We start from the raw sequence: 26,052 nt of genomic DNA on the forward strand, positions 1-26,052 counted from the left end.
AGTCCGCCCGCTGCCTCCTTTTGGGCCGGCCGCCCGGGGAGGGACTACAACTCCCACAAGGCAGCGCGGCGGGGCCTGGTGGGCGGGGCGAGCCCGGTGGGCGGGGCGCGACCTTCTCTTTCCCGCAGCTCCCGGGGCTCCGCGTCTGGAGGCGGAAGATGGCGTCGCGGAAGGTCTTGTCTGGGCTGCGCGCGGTCCGGCAGCCGCCGCCGCCGCCGCTGCTGCTGCTGCTGCTGCTCCTCGGGCCATGGGCTGTTGCAGGCCATGCCGGGAAGTACTCGCGGGAGAAGAACGAGCCCGCGCCGCCCTCGAAGCGCGAGCCCGCGGCGGAGTTCCGCATGGAGAAGCTGAACCAGCTGTGGGAGAAGGCCCAGCGGGTAAGCGGCGGCCAGCTCCCTCCACCTCGGGGCTCCGCGGGCCGGGGCGTCCTCTGACCCTGGGGTCCGCGGGGCGCAGGCCCGGGTCTCTTCTCTCTCGGGGGTCGGCAGGGCGTCCTCTGATCCTGGGGTCCGCAGAGCCCGGGCCGGGGTCTCTTCCGTCTCGGGGGTCTGCTGGCCGGGGCCTCGAGCCTTTGACAGCCTCAGACTCGCCCGCACATACAGGTGTGAGTTCCTCTTACTACGTTGCCTGTACTCTTCATCAGGGAACAGGGACCCTGGCCTGGTGATAACAGGTGAAGACAGGAGGCCTTGGCCTGGGCAGAGGGGCTGCCCGGTCAGTTTGAGGCCGAGATTCCCTCCCAGCGGGCAGGCCCAGGTCTCCTGCCTTGCAGGTTTTTGCCTTTTCTACATTCTGTTTCCCTATATGGAGAAACAAGAAAACGGGTGATGCTGGTCATGAGGACAAGTCAGGAATACAGAAATCCTGGAAGCAGACAGGTTCTTGATAAATTGGGTGAGAGGATGTGGTGAGAAGGGAACGGCTACCCACTCCGGTATTCTGGCCTGGAGAATTTGCAAAGAGTGGGACACAACTGAGCGACTCACTTTCACATGTGGTGGGAGGATAACACCTGAAACTTAAGACTCAAGTGAACTGAATGCGACCTTCCTCGAAGCCCAGAGGGCAAAGGACGCCCCTAAGGTCACTCTGCCTAGAGGCAGCTTGCCAGCAGCTTCCTCATTAACATAACAGTCCCTGCTGTTTCAGGCGGGGTGTTTTTAGAGAAATGGGTATTTACAAGTTTCCCCCAGTCTCTGGGCCTCCTGTCTTCATCTCTCAAATGGAGTCTCATCAGCTCCAGTCTTCCAGTTCTAAGCATTCCTGAGTCCTTTAAAGAGAGCCAAGTGAGGACTAAGTTTTGGAAAAGAAAAGAAACTGAGGGGGAAGAAAGGTGGGGGAGGAGTGGGACAGAGCCGCCTGCGGGGCGGCTAGGGCCCAGTAGATACCCCCAGGCCCCTAGCTTCCAGGCCCTGCACTGTTCCTAGGCCAGTGCCCTTGAGGATTCAGCTCGGGGTCCCTAGCTGTCAGGGCCACTGTCTGCGCAGCCTGCCTGGTGAGAGAGCACTCTGGGTTGGAGAGGCTGGAGGGCTTCCTGGAAGAAGGGGCGCTTGTGCCCGCGAACCTGCCCGGAGCCCTCCTGCCCACAGGGCCGTGCTGGTCAGCCCCGTCTTGTCTGTCCAGATGCCGCTTTGCATCTGCCAGCCTCCTCACGCTTCCTGGCCATCGCCCGCCCTCCAGCTGCGGCTCAATGACCCTCCCCGCCCCCATGTGCAGTCCACTGCTGACCTGGTCAGTCTCAGGTCACAGCTGTCTGAGAGGGCCTCCTCTGTTCTCTGGAAACCCCAGCACTGCGGGCCGGCCTTGCGCTAGATGTCTTTTCTGGGCCTCTCGGCCCTGAAATTCTCGAACTGCATGTACAAGTGTTTTCTGCTGAACGAAGCACACAGGTCTTCAGGGTGGGGTTCATGCCCGGTGGCATCATGTTTTGGCTCCCTGAGCAGACCTGTGGAATACAAGTTGGCCTGTCCCAGCCTTCCTAGCCGGTGAAGCTTCCAGAAGCTCCTCGGGTGGTGGCAGGAGCCGGCAAGGGGGCCCGTTTCCCAGGGTCAGCACTCCCCGCCCAGAGCCGAGCCCAGACAGGAGGCAGGGTCAGCACGAGGCACTTTGGATTCTTAGCCTTTTGGTTTTGTTCTTGGGATAATTTGGTCTCTGAAAACATCAAGACTTTGGCCACCTGACGCGAAGGACTGACTCCTTAGAAAAGACCCTGATGCTGGGAAAGACTGAAGGCGGGAGAAGGGGACGATAGAGGATGAGACAGTTGGATGGCATCACCGACTCTATGGACATGAGTTTGAGTCAACTCCGGAAGTTGGTGATGGACAGGGAGGCCTGGCGTGCTGCAGTCCACGGGGTCACAAAGAGTCGGACACGACTGAGCGACTGAACTGACTGAAAACATCACGTTTCTTTTTTTCTAAACGTGAGGTATGTCTTGCATGGCGTGTGCTCAGGGTGGGAGAAGCCGTCCACTGTCGTCTCTCGCCAGTCCTTCTGTGGGCCGGGGTGTGGCTCCTACCTAGGTCCAGGGTCGGCGTGCAGGGCTGTGGCTGGAGCTGACTGTGCGTGGACACTGGGTCCCAGGAGTTTTTTTGTTTTTTTGTTTTTTTTTGGTCGGTTGTTGGTTTTGGCTTTTTGTTGTTTTGTTTTACCATTTTTGAGGTATGATTGACCTCTGAAAAGTTCTATGTCGTTAATTAGTTTGGAGATAGGTGTACAGGCCCGCAAACACACCCACCACCTCCCAAATATTCTCCTGAGCTGTTTGTTTGTTATTATTTGTGGTAAGAACCTAAGATCGACACCCTCCCACCGCACCACCCCCCCCCACCGCTTAGCAAATTTTTAAATGGGATTCCCAGGTGGCTCAGTGGTGAAGAGTCGCCTGCCTTGCAGGAGACCCAGGTTCAATCCCTGGGTTGGGAAGATCCCTGGAAAAGGGCATGGCAACCCAGTCCAGAATTCTTACCTGGAGAATCCCATGGACAGGAGCCTGGAGGGCTACAGTCCACGGAGTCACAAGGAGTTGTACACAACTGAGTGACTAAACGGCAGATAGGTACAGTCTGGTTGCCAGGGTCACGCTGAGCAGCGAGTCTCTGGGACTCGCTGGAGCCGCACAGCTGACTCTGCGCCCTTTGACCAGCCCTTCATTCACTCTCGTCTGCCTCTTGTCCACTCTCTGCCCCTCGTGTTAAGCACTGTTGTGGAGAAGTGTTTGCAGATACATCTGGCTTATCACCCAGCACCTGTGTCTTCACAGAGGGCCAGTTCCCCTTCTGTTTTGAGGCTCGTGGTCCGCTGTGTGTCTGTCCCGAATTTTCCTTACCTCGATGGACATCTTGGTTGAGTTGTTCCCGTGTCTTGGCGTTGCGACTGGTGCTGCAGGAAGCTTGGGAGCACAGGTCTTTCTTGGAGATTCTGGCTTCAGGCCCTCTGGGTCAGTGCCCGGCGGGGATTGCTGGGTCGCACCGCAGCTCTCGTCTCCGTTTCTGAGGCGCCTCCTCACTGTTTGCCTCAGCAGCTGTGCCTGTTTGCATCCCACCAGTCGCCCGTGGGGGCTCCCTTTGTCACCCCCCAGCAGGAGCTGCTTTCCATTCTCCAGAGTAACTGACCCTTAACCGCTGTGAGGCGGTGTCTCTCGTGGGGTTTCCGTTCCTCCCGATGATCTGCGATCTGGAGGGTCTGTTCATGTTCCTCTTGGCCATTCATGTGTGGTGTTTGGAGAAATTTATATTCAAGTCCTTCGCCTGTTTAAGAATTAGGTTATTCTATTCAACAAGGAGTGGAAGCTCCAGGCAGAACAGCCGGGCAAGAAAAAGAAAAAAAAAGAAAGCATCCAGATCAGAAAGGAAGAGGTGAAAGGCTCTGTTTGCAGATGATGTGATTTTCATTTGTCGAAAACCTGAGCGCTGCCCAGTCACTAGATCTGCTCAGCAACCTTGCCACAGTTACAGGGCACAGAAGCAACACGCAGGCCTTGCTGGCGCTTCCGTCACCAGCATCCAACTCTCTGAGAAGGAAATTAAGTCCGCCCCCCTTCCAGTAGCAGCAGAAAGGGTCCAATACCCAGGGACCTGCAGCCGTGTCCTCCAGGCAGGTTCTTGCCCTCCTGGGGCCTCTGACGGGAGTGGAGGAGAGGGCCCTGGGCTCGAGAGGGCCCGACTGAGAGCACCTCCAGGGAGGCAGCCAGGACGCTGCCCAGTGTCTGCCCAGCCGGGCAGGCGGACAGCCTGGGAAGTCGGGGCGAGTGGGGCCCCGGCGCCTCTGCCGCGAGTCCTCACCCTGCCTGGCAGCTTCGATTTCCTCTCCACACCGTCTTCCTGCCCCCACTGAAGGTTCTAGCCCCAAGAGGCTTCCCTCTGCCTTCCTGCTCCTGTGTATGCGTAGGCACGCATACATGTGTGCCTCCAAGCCCGACCTCGCGAGGGTCCCCTTCCTGCAGGACGGGCAGGCTGTATGGGGTCAGGTTCCAGCGCCCGTGCCTACCTGGGGTAGTGGGGCCCCCCAGGGAGCCGACGGGAGGGGGGGGGCGCAGAAGGGCTGCCTAGGGGAGCCCACACTGCAGCCCTCGGTCTTCACCATGTCACCCCGCCCACCCTTCGAGGCTGCAGGTGTCTGCCAGGCGTGCTAACGCGTTTTTTAAAGTTGCACGTTTAACGGGCCTGACCACAGCCTTCACATGCTGGTTCTGGCTCAGAAGCGAGGAGGCGCCCTCGGCTGAGCCAGAGCTGCCTCTGCCAGGAGCCGGAGGGCCCTTCTTAGCCCTGCAGCTCGTATCCAGGGAGGCCCAGCGCCCCTCCGTCAGCCCCCAGCACGGGCAGCGACCCTGGGGAGCCGTAGCTGTGTCTTGTTTTCTAACCGGAAGTCTTCCGTAAATACGACCTGCTCTCCAGTCCTTGCGGTTTGCCTTTCATCCGAGTTACACACGCAGGGAGAAGTTTCTCCGGCGAGCCCAGTGTCCGTGCGCCTGTGTCCCCGCGCCCAGGTGTGCACAGGTGCCCGGGGTCCAGGCTGGAGGGCGAGCTGGCCTGTCTCCCCAGCGCCTGTGCGCAGGCCACCAACGCCCCGGAGACCACCACCGCCCCGGGCTCCCTGGGGACACGGTGTCCGCCAGGGCTGGAGGGTGAGCCGGCCTGTCTGCCCAGCACCTATGCTCTCAGGCTGCTGACGCCCCAGGGCTCCCTGAGGACGCGGTGTCCCCCGAGGCTGGAGGGTGAGCCGACCTATCTCCCCAGCGCCCGTGTGCAGGCGGCTGATGCCCCAGGGCTCCCTAAGGTCGCGGTGTCCCCCGAGGCTGGAGAGCGAGCCGGCCTGTCTGCCCAGCACCTATGCTCTCAGGCCGCTGATGCCCCGGGGCTCCCTGAGGATGCGGTGTCCCCCGAGGCTGGAGGGTGGGCCGGTCTGTTTCCCCAGCGCCCACGCTCAGGCTGCCAACACCCCAGGGCTCCCTGGGGACGCGGTGTCCGCCAAGGCTGGAGGGTGGGTCTGGGGCCTAAGGGCCGGTGGGCTCCACGCTGCACATAGAGGCCCCTTTGACATTCTCGTGCGGGGGCGCAAGCGGGATCTTGAGCGCCCAGGATCCCAGCTCCTCCTCCTGGCATCTCCTCTCTGAGGTCAGTTTCTTCCGGGCTGTCATTGGTCACAATGCAGCTGGGGGCCAGGCGTCCTCTCTTCTCCTCCCGCAGCTGAATCTTCCTCCTTTGAAGCTCTCCGACCTCCACACCGATCTGAAGATTCAAGAACGGGATGAATTCAAGTGGAAGAAGCTGAAGGCTGAGGGCCTGGATGAGGATGGGGAGGAAGAGGCGAAGCTGGTCCGCAGCCTCAGCGGTACCTCTCTTCTCGCTCCTCTCTCCTCTGGCCAAGGGCAGCAGTCTCCCCGGCTTAGGCTCCAGCTTGTTGCTCCAACTTGGTCTGCGGGCAGGACGAGCGTCAGGACTGCTCCCGTGAGCCTGAGCCCTGCAGGGCGGCCCTCGGCTCCAGGCGGGTGCCGCTGTCAGGCTGCCCTCAATGGGCCTTGGCCGGCGGGAGGGGGTCCAGGGCGAGGGCGTCCGGCCGAGCGAGCTCCTGGTGGCCAAAGCCCCGGGTCTGTCTGGTCCAGGAAGACGACGGGGCGGCCTGGAGTCACCTGGACGAGGAGGAGGGGTTTCCCGGGGTCTGTTCCCTCCGGGAAGAGCAGAGCCCTCAGGGTGCGCGGCCGTGCCCAGGCAGGCCGGCCTGTTTGTCTGGGTGACACTGGTCTCTCTGGGCGCCCAGGTGACCTGGCAGGAGACCTAGCCGGCCTGGAGAGCCGGGGCCTGAGTTGGGCCCGCCGATCTGGGGGTGGTGTTCCCTGAGCCGCCGGCCATGTTCTGGGTGTGGCCCCAAAACCCCACATTCCACCCACCCCCCAGCCGACCCAGCCCCTTTACAAGGCAGATGCCACACCTAGGTGTCCACGTAGTGTGGCATCCAGACCAGGACCCAGTGGTGGTGGCCAGGTCTGCCCTGCACCCTGCAGATGGTGGTCACCCGTGCCTGGCGTCTCGGGGAGCTGGTGTGGAGGCCTGGCCTGGCGGCTGGGCTGACGGCAGACCCGCCCCCCAAACAGGCTGCAGCTCCCGTGGGTCTGGCTCCCGTCGCTGGGTGAAGGGCTTCTGTAGTTTAGGGAGAGGGTCACACACGGGTTCTTAATGCTTCAAAAACCACAGGCTGGACACAAGGAGCATAGCCTCTCCACGGCTCACTCAAGGCCGCTGTGGGCTGAGCCCCCAGGCAGGGTAGACAGGGCAGTTTAGCCCCACGTGGTGAGCTCAGGCTGCATGGGGCCCAAGGTGCCTCCAGCAGCAGGCGGGCGCCCAGGGCCAGGAGCTGGGTTCGAGGGCTGCACAGGGGGCTGCGGGCCCCTTGGGGACCACGCGTATCCAGTGCTCGTGGGGTCAGGCCCAGAGGAGGGGCTGGGGGTCAGAGGCCAGGTAGCCTCGGCTTCAACGAGGACGCCAGGAATGCAAGGCAGGGGAGAGGAAGCCCAGGCCCCTGGGAAGCCCTGGGGTGAAGCCTGGAGGGCGGGTCCTGTCTACAGCCTGGGCGCCCCATCCCTCTGAGCAGCAGGGGCGGGGCGGGCAGGGGGATGGTTGATGGGAGTGAGCGGAGACGCTGGGAGGGGCGTCCAGGGGTGGAGGGCGGACCCAGCAGCCCAGCCCGGCTTTGGAGAGAGCTGCCTCCAGACCTCCCCAGGCACCCTCCTGCGCTGTGTGGAGACAGCGGCGCGGAGATGCAGGTCCCTATGTGGTGAGGAGGCCATTGGTGGGCACTGCGTTCTGGGAGCTATGGAGAAACGTCAGCCGGTCGCTGGCCTGCAATGACCAGCCAGCAGTGGCTGAGCCAGTGTCCCCCGGCTCCCCTGCCATTAGTAACTTTACCTTGGAAGCTGTTGACAGCAAGATCCCGCCTTTAGAAATCTCCAGATAAAGACATGGGTGGTGGGGGGTCTGCCCCTGCCCATGCGGCCTGTCCACTTCCACCCCAGCTGGAGCTTGCCCCTCGACAGGCAAACCTGTGCAGCTGGTCCCGAAGGCAGTCCCACGGGTGCCAGGCCTGTGCGCGGCTCTCCACACAGAGCAGGGGGTGGAGGGTCGGCCGAAAGCCACGCGGGGGTTGCGGGGAGCCCCGGGTCCCCGCTCTTTCCCCAGGTCCTAGGCGGGCATGGTGGGAGCCCCCAGGTCCCCGCTTCTTCCCCAGGTCCTGGGCAGGTGGAGGAGGGTGCAGCCCCCAGACCACCACCCTGACCCTGCCCTGCTCCCTTCTAGTCATCCTGGCTAAGTACGGTCTGGACGGCAGGAAGGACTCGCGAGTCGTGAGCAGCAACTTCGTCGACCACGGCCCCGACGACGAGAGCCTGGAGGACCCCCGGCTGGAGAAGCTGTGGCACAAGGTACCCTCTGCCTCGAGAGCCACCCTCTGCCCTGGCGTCCTGCCCGGGGCGGCTGGCCTCACCCCGCAGGCACTCCTCCCCGGCCCCGCTGGCCTGTATGTAGTGTCGTGTCTGCTCCACCTGGAATGCTTGCTACTGTGAACAGGAGCTCGCAACGCGTGTTTGCACGGAGTGCCTCGTGGCATGTGCGGGCCTGAGCCGCCCGCGTTACCAAGCGTGCTCATGAACCTGTGGTCAGAAATGCAGGCTCGGGGTATCACGAGTGGCTCTTTTCCCTTGGTGCCTGGACTGTCGACCTGTGAACAAGGCGGGCGACGGGGCCACTGACCCTTCCCTGCCCAGGGAGCACCCACGTGTAACTGGGAGTCAGCCCTCTTCGGAGTCAGCCAACTGCCGATCGTGTAGTGGTGCAGTGTTTTTTTGAAAATAACCTGCACGTAAATGGGCCCCCGCGGGTCAGACCTGTGTTCGGGGTCCTCTGTGTGTGATCTGTGATTGGATTCTGTGGATGGTTTCTGTGAGCTTGGCCGGGGTGGGGGGCCGTGGGGGGGCTTCTCTCGTGTGCTGGCTCCTCTCTGGGACCCGCCATCCTTGGTCTTCAGGGGTGGGGGCGGGGAGGGGGGAGGCTTCCTCGGGGCTGAGCTCAGGATCCGTTCTTCCCTCATGTGTCTGCACCCTGCACCCCCACCCCTGGGCAGGTGGGGCGATGCCCTGGGGAGTGGCCAGGACTGCCCCTGGCCCCCACCCCGGCCCAGGGTCCTGCTGGGGTCCATCCTCACGCCCGGCTCACTGGGTGGTCTCCCCGCCATCCGCCCTGGAGGCGGTCAGGTCTGGGCTCCTGCTCTGCCCCGCAGTAACGTGGGTAAAGGCTGAACACCGGGCCTGCGCCCGGGTCCCGCTGGCTCGGGTGAGCGCGCACCCCGGGGCGCTCACCGGAGGCGCTGCCCTTCCAGGCGAAGACCTCCGGGAAGTTTTCCAGCGAAGAGCTGGACAAGCTGTGGCGGGAGCTGCAGCACCACAGGGAGAAGGTGCAGGAGTACCACGCGCTGCTGGAGACCCTGGGCGGGACCGGAGGTGCTCCCTGTGGCGGCCCGGGGCCCGGAATGTTCCAGAACAGGGCGGGGTGGGGCATGCCCACGCCCTCAGGGGCGGGACCAGAGGTGCTCCCTGCGTGCGGCGGCCCGGGCCCAGAGCCTTCCAGAACAGAGCGCGGTGTGGGGGGGGGGGGGGATGGGGGAGGGGCGGCAGGGGACGCCACGCCCTCGGGTGGGACCGGAGGTGCTCCCCGCGGCGGTCCCCTCGGTGGTCCTGGGCCCAGAATGTTCCAGAACAGGGGGCGGGGCGGGGCGGCATGCCCTCAGGCCTCCCGGCTTCCGAGCAGGAACATCAGCATCCCGGTCCCCATCGGGTGCTCAGACGGACCGGTGCTTTGATGCCGGCCGCCTCTCCTGTCGCCTCGGGGGTGGCCCCCAAGGGGTGATGGTCTCGGGGCCCACCTTGGAGTCAGCGGGGCCGGGCGCAGAGTCCAAGGCCGGTCCCTCACAGGCCCCCCGGCCTGGCTCCAGCAGAAAGCCACGAGAATGCCATCGGGCCGGTGGACCTGAGTGGCGTGCAGGCGGAGGCGCTGGCGAGCAGGCACGCGGAGCTGAAGGACCGGCTGCGGAGCATCGGCCAGGGCTTCGACCGGCTGCGCAGGGTCAGCCACCAGGGCTACGGCGCCGAGACTGGTGAGCCACCACCCAGCTGTGACGCCTGTCCTGGCTCCCCCACCCTCCGTTCCCCGAGCGCTGACCGCGGGGTGGCCACTGCTGTCCGCCCAGGGGCACGTCGAGGCCGCGAGACGGGCGCCCTGGGCTCGCTCAGCCCGCCGTGGTGGGGCGCCTGGACCATGACGCAGGCCCATTGTGCCGACCTGCTGAGTTTCCGGGGACCAGGTACCCCCGCGGGCCTGGCCGTGTGGAGGAGTGGGACCGAGGCTGGCCTCAGTGCCTCAGCCCCTGCCCTCCGGGGACCGCACACCTAGACCGAGGCTTCTCCTGCTGGAGTTCTTCTTGCAGCCCCGGGCGACAGGAGAGGTCTGCGGAGGGTGTGGGGGGTTTGCCAGCCGCGTGGCCCATGTGCTCCCAGCCTTCTCCAGGGCTGGAGGGAGGTGGCTGACGAGTACTGACTAAAGGGTCTCCTCTGTTTGGTTTCTATTGCTCCGGAGTTGTGAGGACAGGTAGCAGCCTGAGCCTCAGCCTAGAGCTGCGGGGGGGGGACCCCGCAGAGTCAGAGGCATCCCCAGGCCCTGGAGTGCACCCCTGCTCACTCGAGCAGCGGCTCCTGCGCCCTGGGGAGCGGCGGCCTGACCTGGGAGCTGCTGGCTAAGCGCGGGAGCAAGGAATGCTTCTCGAGGAGGCTGGCACACGCCCTGTGCCCTGCGCAGGTGGCATGTGGGCCACCAGGCGTCCCAGGCAGGAGTCACAGCCCGTCTTCACTCTCATGCAGAGTTCATGGAGCCCCGGGTGCTGGACCTCTGGGACATGGCCAAGTCAGCCAACTTCACCGAGAAAGAACTGCAGTCCTTCCGGGTAAGGGTGGTGCCCCAGCCCCTTGGGGTGGCAGCATCTCCTTGGTGAACGCACTAAAGACGCGGGGAAGGCCCTCTTCTCCAACCAGAACAGACCAGCCTGTGCACAGCACCGTCTCCAGTCGCCCCCCGCGGCCCCGAGTCCTGGTCGGTGGCCCGGGTGGGACAAAGCCGGCCTCCAGCGGTGGACACTGTTTCTAGGCTGTCTGCTGAGTCTGGGGCTCAGCGGGTGTGAGGAGTGGGCTCTTAGAGCAAGTGGATTGAGAAGGTTATGGAGGCGCTCCTGAGGCCCTGCAGGGCCCGTGCTGGGCCCAGAGGAAGGGAGGGTCTGGGGGTCACTCGCCTCCACGTGGTCCTGTCGTGGCAGAGGCACCACAGGTCAGGGGTCAGGGAAGGGCACGGGCCCTGGGGCTGTGAGGCTGCTGTTTCCCTGGACGGGAGCGCAGGGCGGGGTGGGCGCTGCGCTCTGGGGGCCTGCAGAGCCGAAGATGGTGGAGTGTGGGGGAGGCGTCTGTCGCGGGCCTGGAGGCGGTAGGGGCGTGTCGGGGAGGTTCAGTTGTTTCAATTTCATCCCAGGAGGAACTCAAGCACTTTGAAGTTAAAATTGAAAAGCACAACCATTACCAGAAGCAGCTAGAAATTTCTCACCAGAAGCTGAAGCACGTGGAGAGCTTTGGGGACCAGGAGCACGTCGCCCGCAACAAGGAGCGGTACGCCATGCTGGAGGAGAAGACCAAGGAGCTGGGCTACAAGGTGGGTATGTGGCCGCCGGCCGGCCCCCCGGGGCTCATCCGCACCCACGGAGCTGGCGGGGGCTGGGCTGTGGGACGGGCCTCCCAGGCCTTCCCACCGCCCCCCCGACCCCGCCTCCAGGTCCCCCACCAGGTGACCAGCAAGAGGTTTGGTGCGGCTGCACCCACGGGGGCGGCAGGCAGGACAGAGCCGGGCTCTTCCAGCTGCACAGCTGGGACGTGTGTCCCGCCCTTGGTCCTGAGTGACCTTCACCCCCGAGAGCTGCCCGGTGGCCCTGGGGGCTCCTGAGTGGCCACAGGAGCTGGCGGAGGAGCTTCGGGCCTGGGACATGTGGGTTCTACACTCGGTGCCACGGGAAACGGACCGCAGCAGGCGGCCTGCACAGGGTCACTCCCCGTATGCGGCCCCGCAGTTTTCGCGGATGCCCTCGGTGGAGTGACCTGAGAATCCCAGAGGACGTACAGGACGTAGAGACCGAAGTCCCCTCAATGGGGCACCTGACCTGGCAGGGCTTCCCGCTGGTCGTCGGTGGTGGTCCCACAGTTCAGGGCACCTCCCAGGCACCGAGACGTGAAGGGCCCGTCTCTGGAGGGGGCTCGGGTTCAGGCTCAGTGAGGGAGCGAGAGGCAGGCGGCGTGGACCCTCCACAGAGCCAGCGGCACAGGCATGGGCATCACTGGGTGCACCGGGGAGCCCAGGCCCGCAGCGGGATCTGCAGGGACTCCTCTGTGCCTCCTGTACAGGGTGCCCTCCCTGTTCAGGGTAAGTTGGAGGGGGAGAAAAGGAAAATACCAGGATGGAGGGGACAACCGGGGAGAAGCCAGACCCCGCTGTGACGCGAGGAAGAAGAGGGAAGCTTCCGCAACGGTGCTCCGTGGAAGCCCCAGCTGCTGCCCTGCTCCAGGGCCCCGCCAGCCCAGGGGGCTCCTACCCGCGGGCTCTGTGTGCCCGGGGAGCAGGGCAGAGCCAGGCCCTGGGAGGCCGCTGAGGCCCCCGCCACTGTGATGAGGACAGAGCCCGAGGAGCCAGGGTCGGGCTGGGTCTTCATTCACTGCCTGTCATCGTCTTCGTGGTTTTTTGCTGCACCCTGAGACCACAGAGCTTGAAACCCGGGTTAAACTACAAGGGGGAGAAATTGCAAAAGCCGTAAGACACAGAGGCTACACAGGAGGCTCCTAAGCAATCGGTAGATCACTGAAGAAACGGGGGAAGAAATCAGAAGTGGCCTGGAGACGGAAGACCTTGCCAAAGCCCAAACCTAGGGGACGCCCAGAAACGGCTCCAGGAGGGCGGCTTGCAGCCACACAAGCCCACCTCGGGGGCGGAACAAGCAACCTGGCCTTACACTTGAACCAGAGAAAGAACAGGCAAACCCAGAGTCAGCAAAGGGCGGGAGTGAAGGCCAGAGCAGGTGCAGATGAAGGGGAGAAAGGCGACTAAAAAAATTAGGAAGGGTCAATGAAACAAAGAGCTGGTTTTTCCGAAAAGATAAACAATTCCCTGGGGGCTCGGGCGTGTGCCCACAGTGCAGGAGACCCGGGTGCAATCCCTGGGTCAGGAAGATCCCCAGAGAAGGAAACGGCAAGCCACTCCAGTACTCTTGCCTGGAGAATCCCATGGACGGAGGAGCCTGATGGGCTACAGTCCATGGGGTCGCAAAGAGTCAGACACAGCCGAGGGACCTTACTTTCAAACAGAATTGATAAACCTTTAGCCAAACTCACAAGAAAACAGGAAGTGAGGATTCTGGGGTGGAGAGAGAGGCCACTCATGGGGTTCCCCAGAGGCTGTTTCTGGTTAGTGAGCTGTTCCAATAGTTTATCTGATGAGTTATGGATGGGGGCCGGGGGAGGAGGCGCTTGGAAAGCAAACCGCCGAGCTCCGACTCTGCAGCGGTAGGCTGAGTCTCGGGTCGTGCGCAGCTCTCCCGTGTGACCGGCCTGCGCTGTTCCTGCAGGTGAAGAAGCACATGCAGGACCTGTCCAGCCGCATCTCCAGGGCCCGTCACAACGAGCTCTGAGGCCACGGCGAGCTCCGAGACCCCGCAGCACAGCCAGCCGCACAGAGGAGTCGGCGGTGGCCTGGGCTTCCCGAAGAGGGGCCCGGGCCCTCAAGAGTCACTTGTCCGCCAGCAGAACCTCAGGGAAGGTGTGGAGGGGACTGGTCAGGAGGGGCCATAGCCGGAAGGGCGGATGAACTGCCGCGGGTGCCGCGGGGCCAGGAGGAGGAGCTCCACGAGCCCGCGCCCCCTGCCTGACAGCCAGCTGCCTGCTGTGTCCAGAACGCAATTCCCAGCTGCCCGTGGAGTGGCGGCCACTGTGCTACAAGGCCACGGTTTGCACCGAAATCCTGTGGCTCTGCTACTGGAAATGCTGTGTACAGGGGTCCTTACAAATATGTGACAGTATTTAATTAAACCTCGCGGTCACAGTTGTCAACTGGCCCCGCCTCACTCCGTCTGCTGGGCCTGGAGACTCCAGGCCCCTCTCCTGCCCCATCCCCACGCCCCCAGTCTCTGTGGTGGGAGATACAGGAGGGCTGGTGGGCTTGGCTGGGCCTCTCTGGCTTGGCACTGAATTCCCAGGGTGGCGGAGCAGCACCCTGGCCTCTGTCATGAGGTCCTACCCCTGCGGGTCGGGGTTGTGAGGGAGCCCAACAGCCTACACGGCTCACCGAGCGCTCCAGACTGTTCCCTGGCCCCTCTGCCAAGGGCCCAGGGCCCCAGACACTGCTGGGTGCCATGTCCTGCTCTCGGCCACATCTGACTCGCTGTCATCACTGGCACCCCAGGGGCAGACGCCCTGTTAGCTCGTCTTAGAAGGAAGGCCAAGGCAGCCATCCCAGACCATCAAGGCACCAGGAAGAGCAGGAAGGGGGCCCTGTGGCAGGAGGTTACCCCCCCCCCCACAGGTTGCTGGGCCTGGTACCTGTCCAGCCCCAGAGACCCACCCGGGCCCTCACATCACGTCTGCCCCCCACTTTGCCCACTGCCGTGTCCCTCCCAGCTGTAGCCAGGCCGAGGGCAGGGCCGTGGCCGCTGCATTGGAACAGCCAACTGAGGACAAAGGAGGACCTTTGGCTTCCAGGGTGGAGCCCAGGCATCCAGGGTGCTCGGGGGCTGAGGGGGGTCAGACCCCCCAGCCACACACTCAGGGACTGAGACCCCCTCTGCAGGAACATCCTGGCCCTCGTGGGCTCGCAGTTGGGGATGGTGCAGGGTCCGCCCAGGACATGGGCGCTACGGGGACTCAGTGTACCATCAGAGGAGCCGAGAGCCTGGAGGCTGCTCCTGGGCTCAGACGTGCCGGAGGAGCGCCGGGCCCTCTCCCGTCGTCGTCACCCTGGAGGGCGTGGGTGAGGTGAAGGCCCTGGTCGGGCAGCGGCTGCTCTGTGCAGCCGTGGCTTCGCGATGACCATTTGGGGCAGACGGTGTTCACACTGGGCAAAGAACGTGCCTGCGGCTCAGCGGGCTCCCCACGAGTGCTGGGGACCTGCGCCAGCTCACCAAGTGCAGGGCCCGCCAGCACTCCTTTCCTAAAGCAAGCCACTTAGGGTGTCCCCAAAACCTCCATGTTGGAACCTAACCCCCAAGGTGATGGTACCCGGAGGCGGGGCCTTGGGGAGGTGATCAGGTCACGAGGTGGGGTCCTTCTGAAGGGCGTCAGTGCCTTTACAGGAGAGACCCCAGGGAGCACCCTGGTCTCCTCCAACGTGAGAACACAGTGAGGAAGAGGAGGCTGGCCCCACCAGACCTCCCCCAGCTGACCTCTTCCAATCTCCAGAACCGGAAGTAAACACTGTTTAAGCCCCGCCCCCGCCCACTCTCCCCCCACGGGGTTTTTATGTTACAGTGGGCCTGCCTCACGGTGACACTTCCCTCCTCCCGACACCCAGCTCTCGGACCCGGGCCCTGGCCAAGGGTGCTCGCGTGTGAGCCCACAGAAGGCTGCCAGGCCGGGCCCATCCCCACGCCCAGCTCCTTACTTGCCTCTCTCGGGCTTCTCTCAGGTGCCTTACACAGGTTCCTGCCAATGGATACTTAGAACCAGACGTGGAACAACGGACTGGTTCCAAACTGGGAAAGGAGTATAACAAGACCCGTTTATTAACTTACATGCCAAGTACATCATGCAAAATGCTGGGCTGGATGAAGCAGAAGCTGGAATCAAGGTTGCTGGGAGAGGTATCAATAACCTCAGATATGCAGATGGCACCACCCTTATGGCAGAAAGGGAAGAGGAACTAAAGAGCCTCTTGATGAAAGTGAAAGAGGAGAGTGAAAAAGCTGGTTTAAAACTCAACATTCAAAAAACCAAGATCATGGCATCTGGTCCCATCATTTCATGGCAAATAGATGGGGAAACAGTGGCTGACTTTATTTTTCTGGGCTCCAAAAATCACTGAATGGTGATTGCAGCCATGAAATTAAGACACTTGATCCTTGGAAGGAAAGTTATGACCAACCTAGACAGCATATTGAAAAGCAGAGTTATCACTTTTCTGACAAAGGTCCATCTAGTCAAGGCTATGGTTTTTCCAGTAGTCATGTATGGATCTGAGATTTGGACTGTGAAGAAAGCTGAGTGCTGAAGAATTGATGCTTTTGAACTGTGGTGTTGGAGAAGACTCTTGAGAGTCCCTTGGACTGCAAGGAGATCCAACCAGTCCGTCCTAAAGGAAATCAGTCCTGAATATTCATTGGAAGGACTGATGCTGAAGCTGAAGCTGAAGCTCCAGTACTTTGGCCACCTGATGCAAACAGCTGACTCATTGGAAAAGACCCTGATGCTGGGTTAAGATTGAAGGCGGGAGGAGAAGGGGACAACAGAGGATGAGATGGTTCGAGTGGCATCTCACTCTTTGCGACCCTGTGGACTGTAGCCCACCAGGCTCCTCCGTCCATGGGATTCTCCGAACAAGAATACTGGAGTGGGTTGCCATTTCCTTCTCCAGGGGATCTTCCTGACATTGGAGGCAGACGCTTTAACCTCTGAGCCACCAGGAAGCCTGGTGTAAAACAGACACACAGATCAGTGGAACAGAACAGAGGTCAGAAACAGACCCCACTTAGGTGGTCAGTCAATTTGTGACAAAGGAGCCAAGAATGCACAATAGGGCAAGGATCACCCCTTCGGTAAATGGCGTTGGGGAAGCTGGGCCACGATCCTACACCAGGGCCACAAGTGGTGAGAGACGTGGGTTTGATCCCTGAGTCGGGAAGATTCTCCAGGGGAGAGCATGGCAAGCCACTCCAGTATTCTTGCCTGGAGACAAGAGGAGCCCGGTGGGCACAGGCCACGGGGTCACAGAGTTGGACGCAAATGAAGCGAGTCAGCACACGTCTTACACCAGGTACAAAAATCAACTCAAAATGCATTAAAGAATGCCAGACTAGAAACCATAAAACTCCTAAAAGAAAACCCAGCCAGTAAGCTCCCTGACGTCGGTCTTGGTGATAATTTTTTGGACCTGACGCCAAAAGCAACAGTAAGTAAGTGGGACTACACCAAACCAAAACGCTGCTGCACAGCAAGGGGGCCACTAACAGTGGAAAGACAGCCTGTGGATGGGAGGAGAGAGCGCGAGCCACGCACCTGAGGAGGGGTTAATGCCCAAAATGTGAGAACTCGCATTACTCAGCAGTAAAACAAAGCACCGAGATGCTCAACATCACTAACCATTCAGCTCAGCTCAGCCGCTCAGGCGTGTCCGACTCTTCGCGACCCCATGGACTGCAGCACGCCAGGCCTCCCTGTCCATCACCAACTCCCGGAGTTTACTCAAGCTCATGTCCATCGAGTCGGTGATGCCATCCAGCCATCTCATCCTCTGTCATCCCCTTCTCCTCCTGCCCCCAATCCCTCCCAGCATCAGAGTCTTTTCCAATGAGTCAACTCTTCGCATGAGGTGGCCAAAGTATTGGAGTTTCAGCTTTAGCATCATTCCTTCCAAAGAACACCCAGGACTGATCTTCAGAATGGACTGATTGGATCTCCTTGCAGTCCAAGGGACTCTCAAGAGTCTTCTCCAACACCACAGTTCAAAAGCATCAATTCTTCAGCGCTCAGCCTTCTTCACAGTCCAACTCTCACATCCATACATGACCACTGGAAAAACCATAACCTTGACTAGATGGACCTTTGTCGGCAAAGTAATGTCTCTGCTTTTCGATATGCTATCTAGGTTGGTCATAACTTTCCTTCCAAGGAGTAAGCGTCTTTTAATTTCATGGCTGCAATCACCATCCGGTGATTTTTGGAGCCCAGAAAAATAAACTCAGCCACTGTTTCCCCATCTATTTGCCATGAAGTGATGGGACCAGATGCCATGATCTTCGTTTTCTGAATGTTGAGCTTTAAGCCAACTTTTTCACTCTCCTCTTTCACTTTCATCAAGAGGCTTTTTAGTTCCTCTTCACTTTCTGCCATAAGAGTGGTGTCATCTGCATATCAGAGGTTATTGATATTTTCTCCCAGCAATCTTGATTCCAGCTTGTGCTTCTTCCAGCCCAGCGTTTCTCATGATGTACTCTGCATAGAAGTTAAATAAGCAGGGTGACAATATACAGCCTTGACATATTCCTTTTCCTATTTGGAACCAGTCTGTTGTTCCATGTCCGGTTTTAACTGTTGCTTCCTGACCTGCATACAGGTTTCTCAAGAGGCAGGTCAGGTGGTCTGGTATTCCCATCTCTTTCAGAATTTTCCACAGTTTATTGTGATCCACACAGTCAAAGGCTTTGGCATAGTCAACAAAGCAAAAATAGATGTTTTTCTGGAACTCTCTTGCTTTTTCGATGATCCAGTGGATGTTGGCAATTTGATCTCTGGTTCCTCTGCCTTTTCTAAAACCAGCTTGAACATCTGGAAGTTCACAGTTCACATATTGCCGAAGCCTGGCTTGGAGAATTTTGAGCATGACTTTACTAGCCTGTGAGATGAGTGCAGTTGTGCAGTAGTTTGAGCATTCTTTGGCATTGCCTTTCTTTGGGATTGAAATGAAAACTGACCTTTTCCAGTCCTGTGGCCACTGCTGAGTTTTCCAAATTTGCTGGCATATTGAGTGCAGCACTTTCACAGCATGATCTTTCAGGATTAGAAATAGCTCAACTGGAATTCCATCACCGCCACTAGCTTTGTTTGTAGTGATGCTTTCTAAGGCCGACCTCACTTCACATTCCAGGATGTCTGGCTCTAGGTGAGTGATCACACCATCGTGATTATCTTGGTCATGAAGATCTTTTTTGTACAGTTCTTCTGTGTATTCTTGCCACCTCTTCTTAATATCTTCTGCTTCTGTTAGGTCCATACCGTTTCTGTCCTTTATCGAGCCCATCTTTGCATGAAGTGTTCCCTTGGTATCTCTAATTTTCTTGAAGAGATCTCTAGTCTTTCCCATTCTGTTGTTTTCCTCTATTTCTTTGCATTGATCGCTGAAGAAGTCTTTCTTATCTCTTCTTGCTATTCTCTGGAACTCTGCATTCAGATGCTTATATCTTTCCTTTTCTCCTTTGCTTTTTGCCTCTCTTCTTTTCACAGCTATTTGTAAGGCCTCCCCAGACAGCCATTTTGCTTTTTTGCATTTCTTTTCCATGGGGATGGTCTTGATCCCTGTCTCCTGTACAATGTCACGAACCTCCATCCATAATTCATCAGGCACTCTGTCTATCAGATCTAGGCCCTTAAATTTCTCACTCCCACTGTATAGTCATAAGGGATTTGACTTAGGTTATACCTGAATGGTCTAGTGGTTTTCCCTACTTTCTTCAATTTAAGGCTAACCGTTGGTGCTGCTGCTAAGTCACTTCAGTCGTGTCCAACTCTGCGACCCCAGAGACGGCAGCCCACCAGGCTCCCCCGTCCCTGGGATTCTCCAAGCAAGAACACTGGAGTGGGTTGCCATTTCCTTCTCCAGTGCATGAAAGTGAAAAGTGAAAGTGAAGTCGCTCAGTCGTGTCTGACTCCTAGCGACCCCATGGACTGCAGCTTACCAGGCTCCTCCGTCCATGGGATTTGCCAGGCAAGAGTACTGGAGTGGGGTGCCATTGCCTTCTCCGAAGGCAATGAGACAAGACCATGAGACGTCACCTGGCGCATATCACAAGCACTATTACTAAAAAAAACGACAGGGTTTCCCTGCCAGCTCAGGGGCAAAGAATCGGCCTGCCAATGCAGGAGACGGGTTCCATCCCTGGTCTGGGAAGATCCCACGTGCCACGCAGCAACTAAGCCCGGCGGCCACAACGCCTGAGCCCCGCAACTACGGAAACCTGCGCTCCCAGGAGACGTGCTAAGCAACAGGGAAGCCACTGCAATGAGAAGTCCAGGCACCAGAAGCCGAGGGCAGCCCCTCCAGGGAGAAGTCCCTGTAGTAGAGAAGACCCGCGCAGCCAAAAATTTAAAAATAAAATCGTATAAAAGATAACAGATACCAAAGGCCAGCAAGGGTGTGGAGAAAGACCACCCTTGTGCACTGCTGTAAATGGGTGCAGCCTCCTAAGTGAAAGTCGCTCAGTCATGTCCGACTCTTGCAACTATGCAGTCCAGGGGATTCTCCAGGCCAGAACACTGGAGCGGGTAGCCTTTCCCTTCTCCAGGGGATCTGCCCAACCCAGGTTTCGTGCATTGCAGGCGGATTCTTCACCAGAGCCGCCAGGGAAGCTTAGTCCTAAGTGGAATATTACTCGGCCATTAAGAAATGAAACCCTGCCATTTGTGACAACTTGGACTACCTAAGAGGGCATTAGGACAGAGAGAAAGCCATATGGTCTCATATATATGTTCAATCTTAAAAAATTGAACGTGTGGAACAGATGAACCTGGTTGCCAGAGGTGGAGGACGGGAAGTGGATGATGCCACAGAGGGATTCAAGGACAGGCTCCCGGTTACAAACGAGGCCGCGGGGGCGGCGCCCAGCACGGGGACTCTAGGCAGTGATGCTGTGCTGTGTATGACAGCGGGTGGAGAGTCTGTCTTCAGAGTTCTCATCACGAGAAAAAATAATCCTGCAACTCTGTAAGGTGACAGATGTTAACTAGACTTATTGTGGTGGTCACTTGACAATATATACAAATATAGAATCATAATGCTGTATACCTAAAACTAATATAATTTGTCAATTATACCTCAATAAAAAATAAATAAGCCTTCCGGTCTGACACTGATAATCCAGAATTAGTGTGCTAAACCCTACCCGGCACGGGAGGCCCCCAGACTGCAGGGCACCCTTCTGCCAGGTCTGTGTCCAGTGCCCTGCGGGGTCTACCTGAGGGCCAGGGGCGCGACAGGACAGGAGTGGGGCGGGCAGTGACGGGGGCGTCACCGGGGGCCCAAGCCCGTGCTCTTCTCTCAGCAAAGTCGAGGCGCCTTTCTCAGGCCTCATTCGGGTCCAGGGTTCCCGAGACCTTTCACAGCCACACAGTGGCCCACGTGCCTCAACCCTGGTGGCTGCTACGGTTTTGCCGAGGGGACCCCAATGGACTTGGCCACCACCAGCCACCCTTCACGGCTCTGCAGGAAGTGCAGGCGTTTGTCCGGTCCCCTCTTGGTTCCGTGTGGCTTAGCCCCCGCGTCCCAGAGCCTCGCTGGCCAGAGGGCAGCCGTCTCGTGTCAGGACAAACCCCTGCCCCTGGTATTCTGATTCCTGGCTCTTCAACTGCCCCTTCGAGGTGCCCTTGGCCAGGCCTGGAAGACCCCCACAGGGAACTGCTCAGCTTCCCATGGCCACGTGCCTCCAGGCAGGCGCTGCCCAGGAGACCCACGGGCAGAGGGCCAAGGGGGTGCAGGAGCCCTTCCTGGGTGCCCCCACATCCTGGGTCAGCCTCGCGAAGACACAGCGGGCTCCTCTTATGCCAACAACAGGAGAACCCAGACGCCAGCCACCCGAGGTCACGGGTAACACCTGGGACCCCGACTGCCTGTCCCCGCGCTGCAGCTTGTGGCCTGCCCAGACCCCAGACCCTCAGCTGAGGGACCCCAACTCAGCAGGAGCTCTGGACCGGGCGGCTCTGGCCACACTTTGCCCCCACATGCAAAGGCAGAAGCTGGCTTCCCTTGGCGACCCGTCCATGGTCTGTGAGACTCCGGGCTGCGAGTGGAGCGGCCCTGGGGCCTTCGTCTGCTGGCTCAGGCTTGGTGGGGGAGGGGAGCTACATCAACCCTGGCCACATCAACCCGAGGGACCCTCCCCCAAGAGGCAGAGGATGTGTGGGGTGTCCCACAGGCTTCCCATGGTCAGACTAACCGAGGCTTGCTGGGTCCTGGGTGGGTTCACAGCAGGAAGCAGTAGGCATGGGTCTGCGGGGGGCAGTGGCGGGGGGAGGGGTGGAGCCCCCACCAGGCAAAAGAGCCCCATCACATCTCTGAGACCAGGGTGGGCGGGTCCAGCCCAGCAAGGAGGACAAAAGGCCCACCACCAACTCCAGGAACTTTCCGGCACCCAGACCACCCCCACCGGCCAGGGGAGCCAGGACCACCCCTCCTGCCCACTGAGTCATGGACACGCCCGTCAACCCCCAAGGCCACTGGAAACCCCGCCCACCGGCCAGGGTTCCGTCCTGTGCCCCCAGAGGGACAAGCAGGAGCCCCAGCGCTCAGGGAATAACTGGCCGTGTTGACAACGGAATATAAGTGATTTTAAAGATCGAAACCGTTTACAGGACTAACTCAGTGGGTCCCAGGAGGCCGACAGTCCGCTGCAGGGCCCAAGGGCCACGCCCTCTGGGTGCAAGGCAGTGCTGACAGGGACGGGACGGTGGCGCCCTGCAGATGGACGCCCCCCACCCCGTCGTGGTTGGAGACGAGGGTCCTCATCACTGGGCCGCCGCCTCCAGGGAAGGTTGCGGGCAGGTCACATCCCAAGGCCGGAAACTGCTGGCCAGACGCTGCCTCGGGTCCACCAGAGCCGCTGCGGACACCTGTCCAGGCGGCACCTCCCGCCGGCCTGGGGGCCAGAGCAGGCGTCAGAGGGGCAACCGGAGCCGTCCGTCCACCCGCCGCCCCCGCCCAGGCCCGGGGAAACGCGCCCACCCTCGGTTCCGAGCCCGACCGCCGCGATGGCGCAGGGGCCGCTCCCTCCGCCGTCCAGGCGCGTCGCTGTGGTCCGGCCGCCTCACCGCGGGGCCGCCTTTGGCCTCTGCTCGGGCGCGGGCAGCCGCTCCTCCCGGGCCTGCGCGTGCTGGGCCCCCGCCCTGTGCGCCGCCTCGGTGGCCAGCACGTCAATCAGCGCGTAGCGGGAGGCTCCGGCCCCTGTAAGTACGCGCGGTGAGCCGACCCCAGACGTCCTAGACCCCAGGTCCCAGACCCTGGACGCCTGGCCCCCCAGCCTCCAGAACCCCGGACCCTCAGAACCCCCGGACCCCCAGACCTCCGGTACCCCCAGAATCTCCGGGCCCCTGGACCCTCAGGCCTCCCGAACCCCGGACCCCCAGACCCCTGGACCCCCAGAACCCCCGGACCCCCGGGCCTCCCAAACCCCAGATCCCCAGACCCCCGGTACCCCAGAACCTCCGGACTCCTGGACCCCCGGCCCCCCAGACCTCCAAAGCCCTGGATCACCGGCCCCTCAGAGCCCCTGGCCCCTCAGACCCCCTGCCCCCCAGACCCCCTGGATCCCCGGGCGTCAGCCCCTCGCCTGCACACCCACCTCGCACGCCCGCACCCGCCTCCGGCAGCTGCAGGCCCAGATAGTGCAGCTGCTTGGCAGGGCAGGGGCTGGTGGGCACGTTCACGTAGGTGGGCGCCTCCCCACGCGGCCTCCCAGGACCCGGCGCTCCTGCAGGGACAGCAGCCATCAGTCCCCAGGCGGTGACCCCCTAGACGGTCCAGAAAAGAGCTCCCCACCTCTGCCCACCCCTCTGGCGCCTCACCTCCACCTCTCCAGGGCTTCTCCGACTCCCTGCATCTTCCCGACCACCTTTGCCCACCCCACCCAGGTGCCTACCTTCCCCCCCTACACATACACAGCGGGCTGCCCAGGGGTGGCCCGGATGGCCCCACTGGGCCCAAGCGACCACACTTCTGTCTTCAGCCCCTGGCCACCCAACCGACCAGCGTCTCTCCCCGCCACTTCCTTCCGGTCTCCCCAGTGCCCAGTCCCCTCCCAGGCCGCCGCCGTGCCCTGCTGACAACCCCCAGCCCTCCTCCTCTCAGCTGTCCTCCTGGGTCACCCCACCTGTGTCAGGGACCCTCTCTGGGCCAGTGAGTCCTTCCCTGAGCACAGGCCCACCCACACTTTCAGTCACAGTGACACCTCCTCCAGGATGGCCCCCGGGCACTTCAAGTCCCTTCCCCCATCACAGAAACTGCTCCCAGCTGGCCCTCATTGGGGTTCGGGTCCTGGCTGTCTGCGGCGTCCACCAGGGACATGGCCAGGTCAGGGGATGGCCCTGCTCTGCGGGGCAGCTGGCTGAGCGCCTTCGTCAGACAGAGGATGGGAGTGAGTCCAAGCCCCAGACATCTCAGCTCTGAGGCAGGGCTCAGAGCTCAGGGCTCTGTAAATTCACTGTGTCTGTAGCACAGAGCCCATCACCCCATCACCCCTGAGAAGGAGACCTCCTCCCCGAGGCCCAGCGGGCAGAGGAAGAGCCTTGGTGGGTGGCACTGGGCAGGGCCCTCTGCAACCCCCCCGCCCAGGGCGGCAAGGAAGAGCTTGGCCTCACCAAGCTCACGCTGGCTCCAAGCTCCCATCCAATACACCCAAACAGCAAGACAGGACCCCACTCTGGCCACGCTTGGGTGGGCACTGACCCACAGAGGGGTAGGCGCAGACCCTCGCCCATGTAACCCGAGATAACAGGCAGAGGCGCCACGGGGAAGCTCTTAGACCAAGGGGCTCAGGGGAAATCTGGGCAGGCTGCCTGGAGAAGGGGGCATGTGCCAAGGGATGAAGTTGCAGGGGGCGGCGGGGGCAAAGGCCTGGCTAGAGCGAGGAGAGACCTTGGGGGCTGAGACGGGGGTCTGAGGGGAGTCTGGGAAGGAGGCCCAGCTCCTAAAAGCCGAGGGGAGGGCTGGGGTTTGACCTGAGACCTGGGGGATGAGCTCCCTGTGACTCAGCAGCTGGCCTTAGGGCTGGGTCCACAGTGGGAGCGGGAGTGGGAAGGGAGGGCTGTGGCAGCCCAGAGGCCGGTCTGCCTCTCCCCAGCCGCCTGCATGGGGTGGGGGTGACCCCCGGAGGCCGCCCCCTGCCCTGGCTCTGCCAGACTGCCCTTGGCCTCCTGTCTCCCTCCCTGAGCCTTCCCTCCGAGGCTGCTCCATGTCCTCTCCGGGCCAAGCAGAGATGGAGCGGGGCTTCCCTGGCCTCTCCCTGGGCACGCGGCAGGCCCGGCCAGACCACCCTTGGCGTCTCCTCCCCGGCCTGGGTCCGATTCTCCTCTGCTGCCCCCCAGACCCAGAGCCCCTGCTCCCCCAGCCCCCTGCCCAGAGGAAAGCTTCCTTGTCCCCCAGCAGATCCTGATGCCGCTCCCGGGAGCACACGCTGTGCTGGGGGTAAGGGGCGGGGGGCGGCATGCAGAACCCTGCCCGCGTCACTGGAGGATGGTCCTGAGAGCCCCACCCGACCAGGGGACCCCCACGCCGCCCCTCATGGGGCTCCCCCATGGCCGCTGTCTGACCCTGCATCTCCACGACCTTGACCCTCCCCTCCTGCCCCCTCCACTGCGGGCGGGCCTGCACCCTCCTTGGCCCACAGGGGCCAACCCCAAATAGGGGGCACGCCCCCCTGAAGAGGAGAGGGAAAGACCTAAGCTTGTAAGGACCCCCAGGCTGGAGGTGGCCTCTGTGCACCGAGAAGGCCAAGTGCAGAGTGGACCCCCCACTGCCATGCCAGGCCAACCGCCCCCACCCACACCCCTCCTGCCTGCCCAGGCCTTCCCAGCCCAGAGCCAGCTCTGCCCAGCTGTCCCTGTGTCCTGGGGCGTCCCCCTAACTCCCTGCCTGGGCCCCTCCCACCACGCTCCCCTGGGCCATCATCACCTCCATTCTCTATCCCCCAGGGGACAGGCTCCCTCCTTAAGGTTGGGGCTCCAGGCCAGCCCTGGACCTGCCCGCCTGCCCACACACCCTCCGTGGCAGGCTGGACACACTCAGCCACCTTGACCCCAACCGCTGCCTGGTGCCCCCCAACTCCAGCAGGGCCCAACCAGCCATGGGCTGCTGTCAGGCTGTCCATCACCCACCTCCACTGTCCGCCGTCCCCTCTCCCACCATCCCCCTCACTGTCCGCCGTCCCCTCTCCCACCATCCCCTCTCCCGCCATCCCCCTCACTGTCCGCCGTCCCCTCTCCCGCCGTCCCCCTCACTGTCCGCCGTCCCCCTCACTGTCCGCCGTCCCCTCTCCCGCCATCCCCCTCTCCCGCCATCCCCCTCTCCCGCCATCCCCCTCTCCCACCATCCCCCTCACTGTCCGCCGTCCCCTCTCCCGCCATCCCCCTCACTGTCTGCTGTCCCCTCTCCCGCCGTCCCCTCTCCCGCCGTCCCCTCTCCCGCTATCCCCCAATGTCCCATCTGGCAGACACTCTGGCTGGGCCGTGACCACGGTCACTGACCACATGCCCCTCCCCCAGGCTGGTGGGCACCGGTGCCCAGGCTGACGCCTACCTGCGTGCATCACCAGGAGCCCCGGGGGCACGGCAGCAGCTGCCTAGACCAAGGAGACACATGTCAGTGGTCTGCCCAGCCCCACCAAGGGCAGAGGTCGGGCTCCTTGGGTCTGCCCCCTCTCAGGGCCCCGTCCACCCTGACAGGCACACAGCCCATGTGGGGCGAGGCGGTGGCACTCGGGGCCCCAGACGTGCCACACGTTCACAGCAGGTTT

At 61.5% G+C, this 26,052-nt stretch overlaps 2 protein-coding genes across 5 annotated transcripts in view; one reads left to right on the forward strand and one right to left on the reverse strand.

Annotated features, from left to right (window-relative positions):
* Nucleotides 1-158: 158 nt before the first annotated feature.
* LRPAP1 (LDL receptor related protein associated protein 1) lies at nucleotides 159-13,670 on the forward strand. The gene is made up of 8 exons (XM_052642017.1): nucleotides 159-377; nucleotides 5,691-5,835; nucleotides 7,794-7,918; nucleotides 8,872-8,992; nucleotides 9,484-9,645; nucleotides 10,406-10,488; nucleotides 11,064-11,240; nucleotides 13,198-13,670. The coding sequence occupies exons 1-8, from the start codon at nucleotides 159-161 to the stop codon at nucleotides 13,258-13,260; spliced, it is 1,095 nt and encodes a 364-aa protein (XP_052497977.1). The 3' UTR covers nucleotides 13,261-13,670.
* An 8,258-nt stretch (nucleotides 13,671-21,928) lies between these two features.
* DOK7 (docking protein 7) overlaps nucleotides 21,929-26,052 on the reverse strand; it is a 35,404-nt gene continuing 31,280 nt past the window's right edge. For all 4 annotated transcript variants that reach the window (XM_052642354.1, XM_052642353.1, XM_052642352.1 and 1 more), the window contains exons 8-11: nucleotides 25,836-25,878; nucleotides 22,885-23,013; nucleotides 22,269-22,487; nucleotides 21,929-22,182 (exon numbers count right to left, since the gene is read on the reverse strand). In XM_052642354.1, the coding sequence (XP_052498314.1) occupies nucleotides 22,351-22,487; nucleotides 22,885-23,013; nucleotides 25,836-25,878 (309 nt within the window). In that variant the 3' untranslated portion in view covers nucleotides 21,929-22,182; nucleotides 22,269-22,350. The remainder of the gene's footprint in view (nucleotides 22,183-22,268; nucleotides 22,488-22,884; nucleotides 23,014-25,835; nucleotides 25,879-26,052) is intronic.

The sequence above is a fragment of the Budorcas taxicolor genome, chromosome 6 (genome assembly GCF_023091745.1).
Source record: "Budorcas taxicolor isolate Tak-1 chromosome 6, Takin1.1, whole genome shotgun sequence".
Classification (NCBI taxonomy): Eukaryota; Metazoa; Chordata; class Mammalia; order Artiodactyla; family Bovidae; genus Budorcas; species Budorcas taxicolor.

What these genes read in the sequence shown, in the direction of transcription:
- LRPAP1 (XM_052642017.1), top strand. Translation starts at nt 159, where the DNA reads ATGGCGTCGCGGAAGGTCTTGTCTGGGCTGCGCGCGGTCCGGCAGCCG. An exon ending in GCTGGTCCGCAGCCTCAGCG is followed by an intron (nt 5,836 to 7,793) that starts GTACCTCTCTTC and finishes GCTCCCTTCTAG; the next exon opens with TCATCCTGGCTAAGTACGGT. An exon ending in CCAAGGAGCTGGGCTACAAG is followed by an intron (nt 11,241 to 13,197) that starts GTGGGTATGTGG and finishes CTGTTCCTGCAG; the next exon opens with GTGAAGAAGCACATGCAGGA.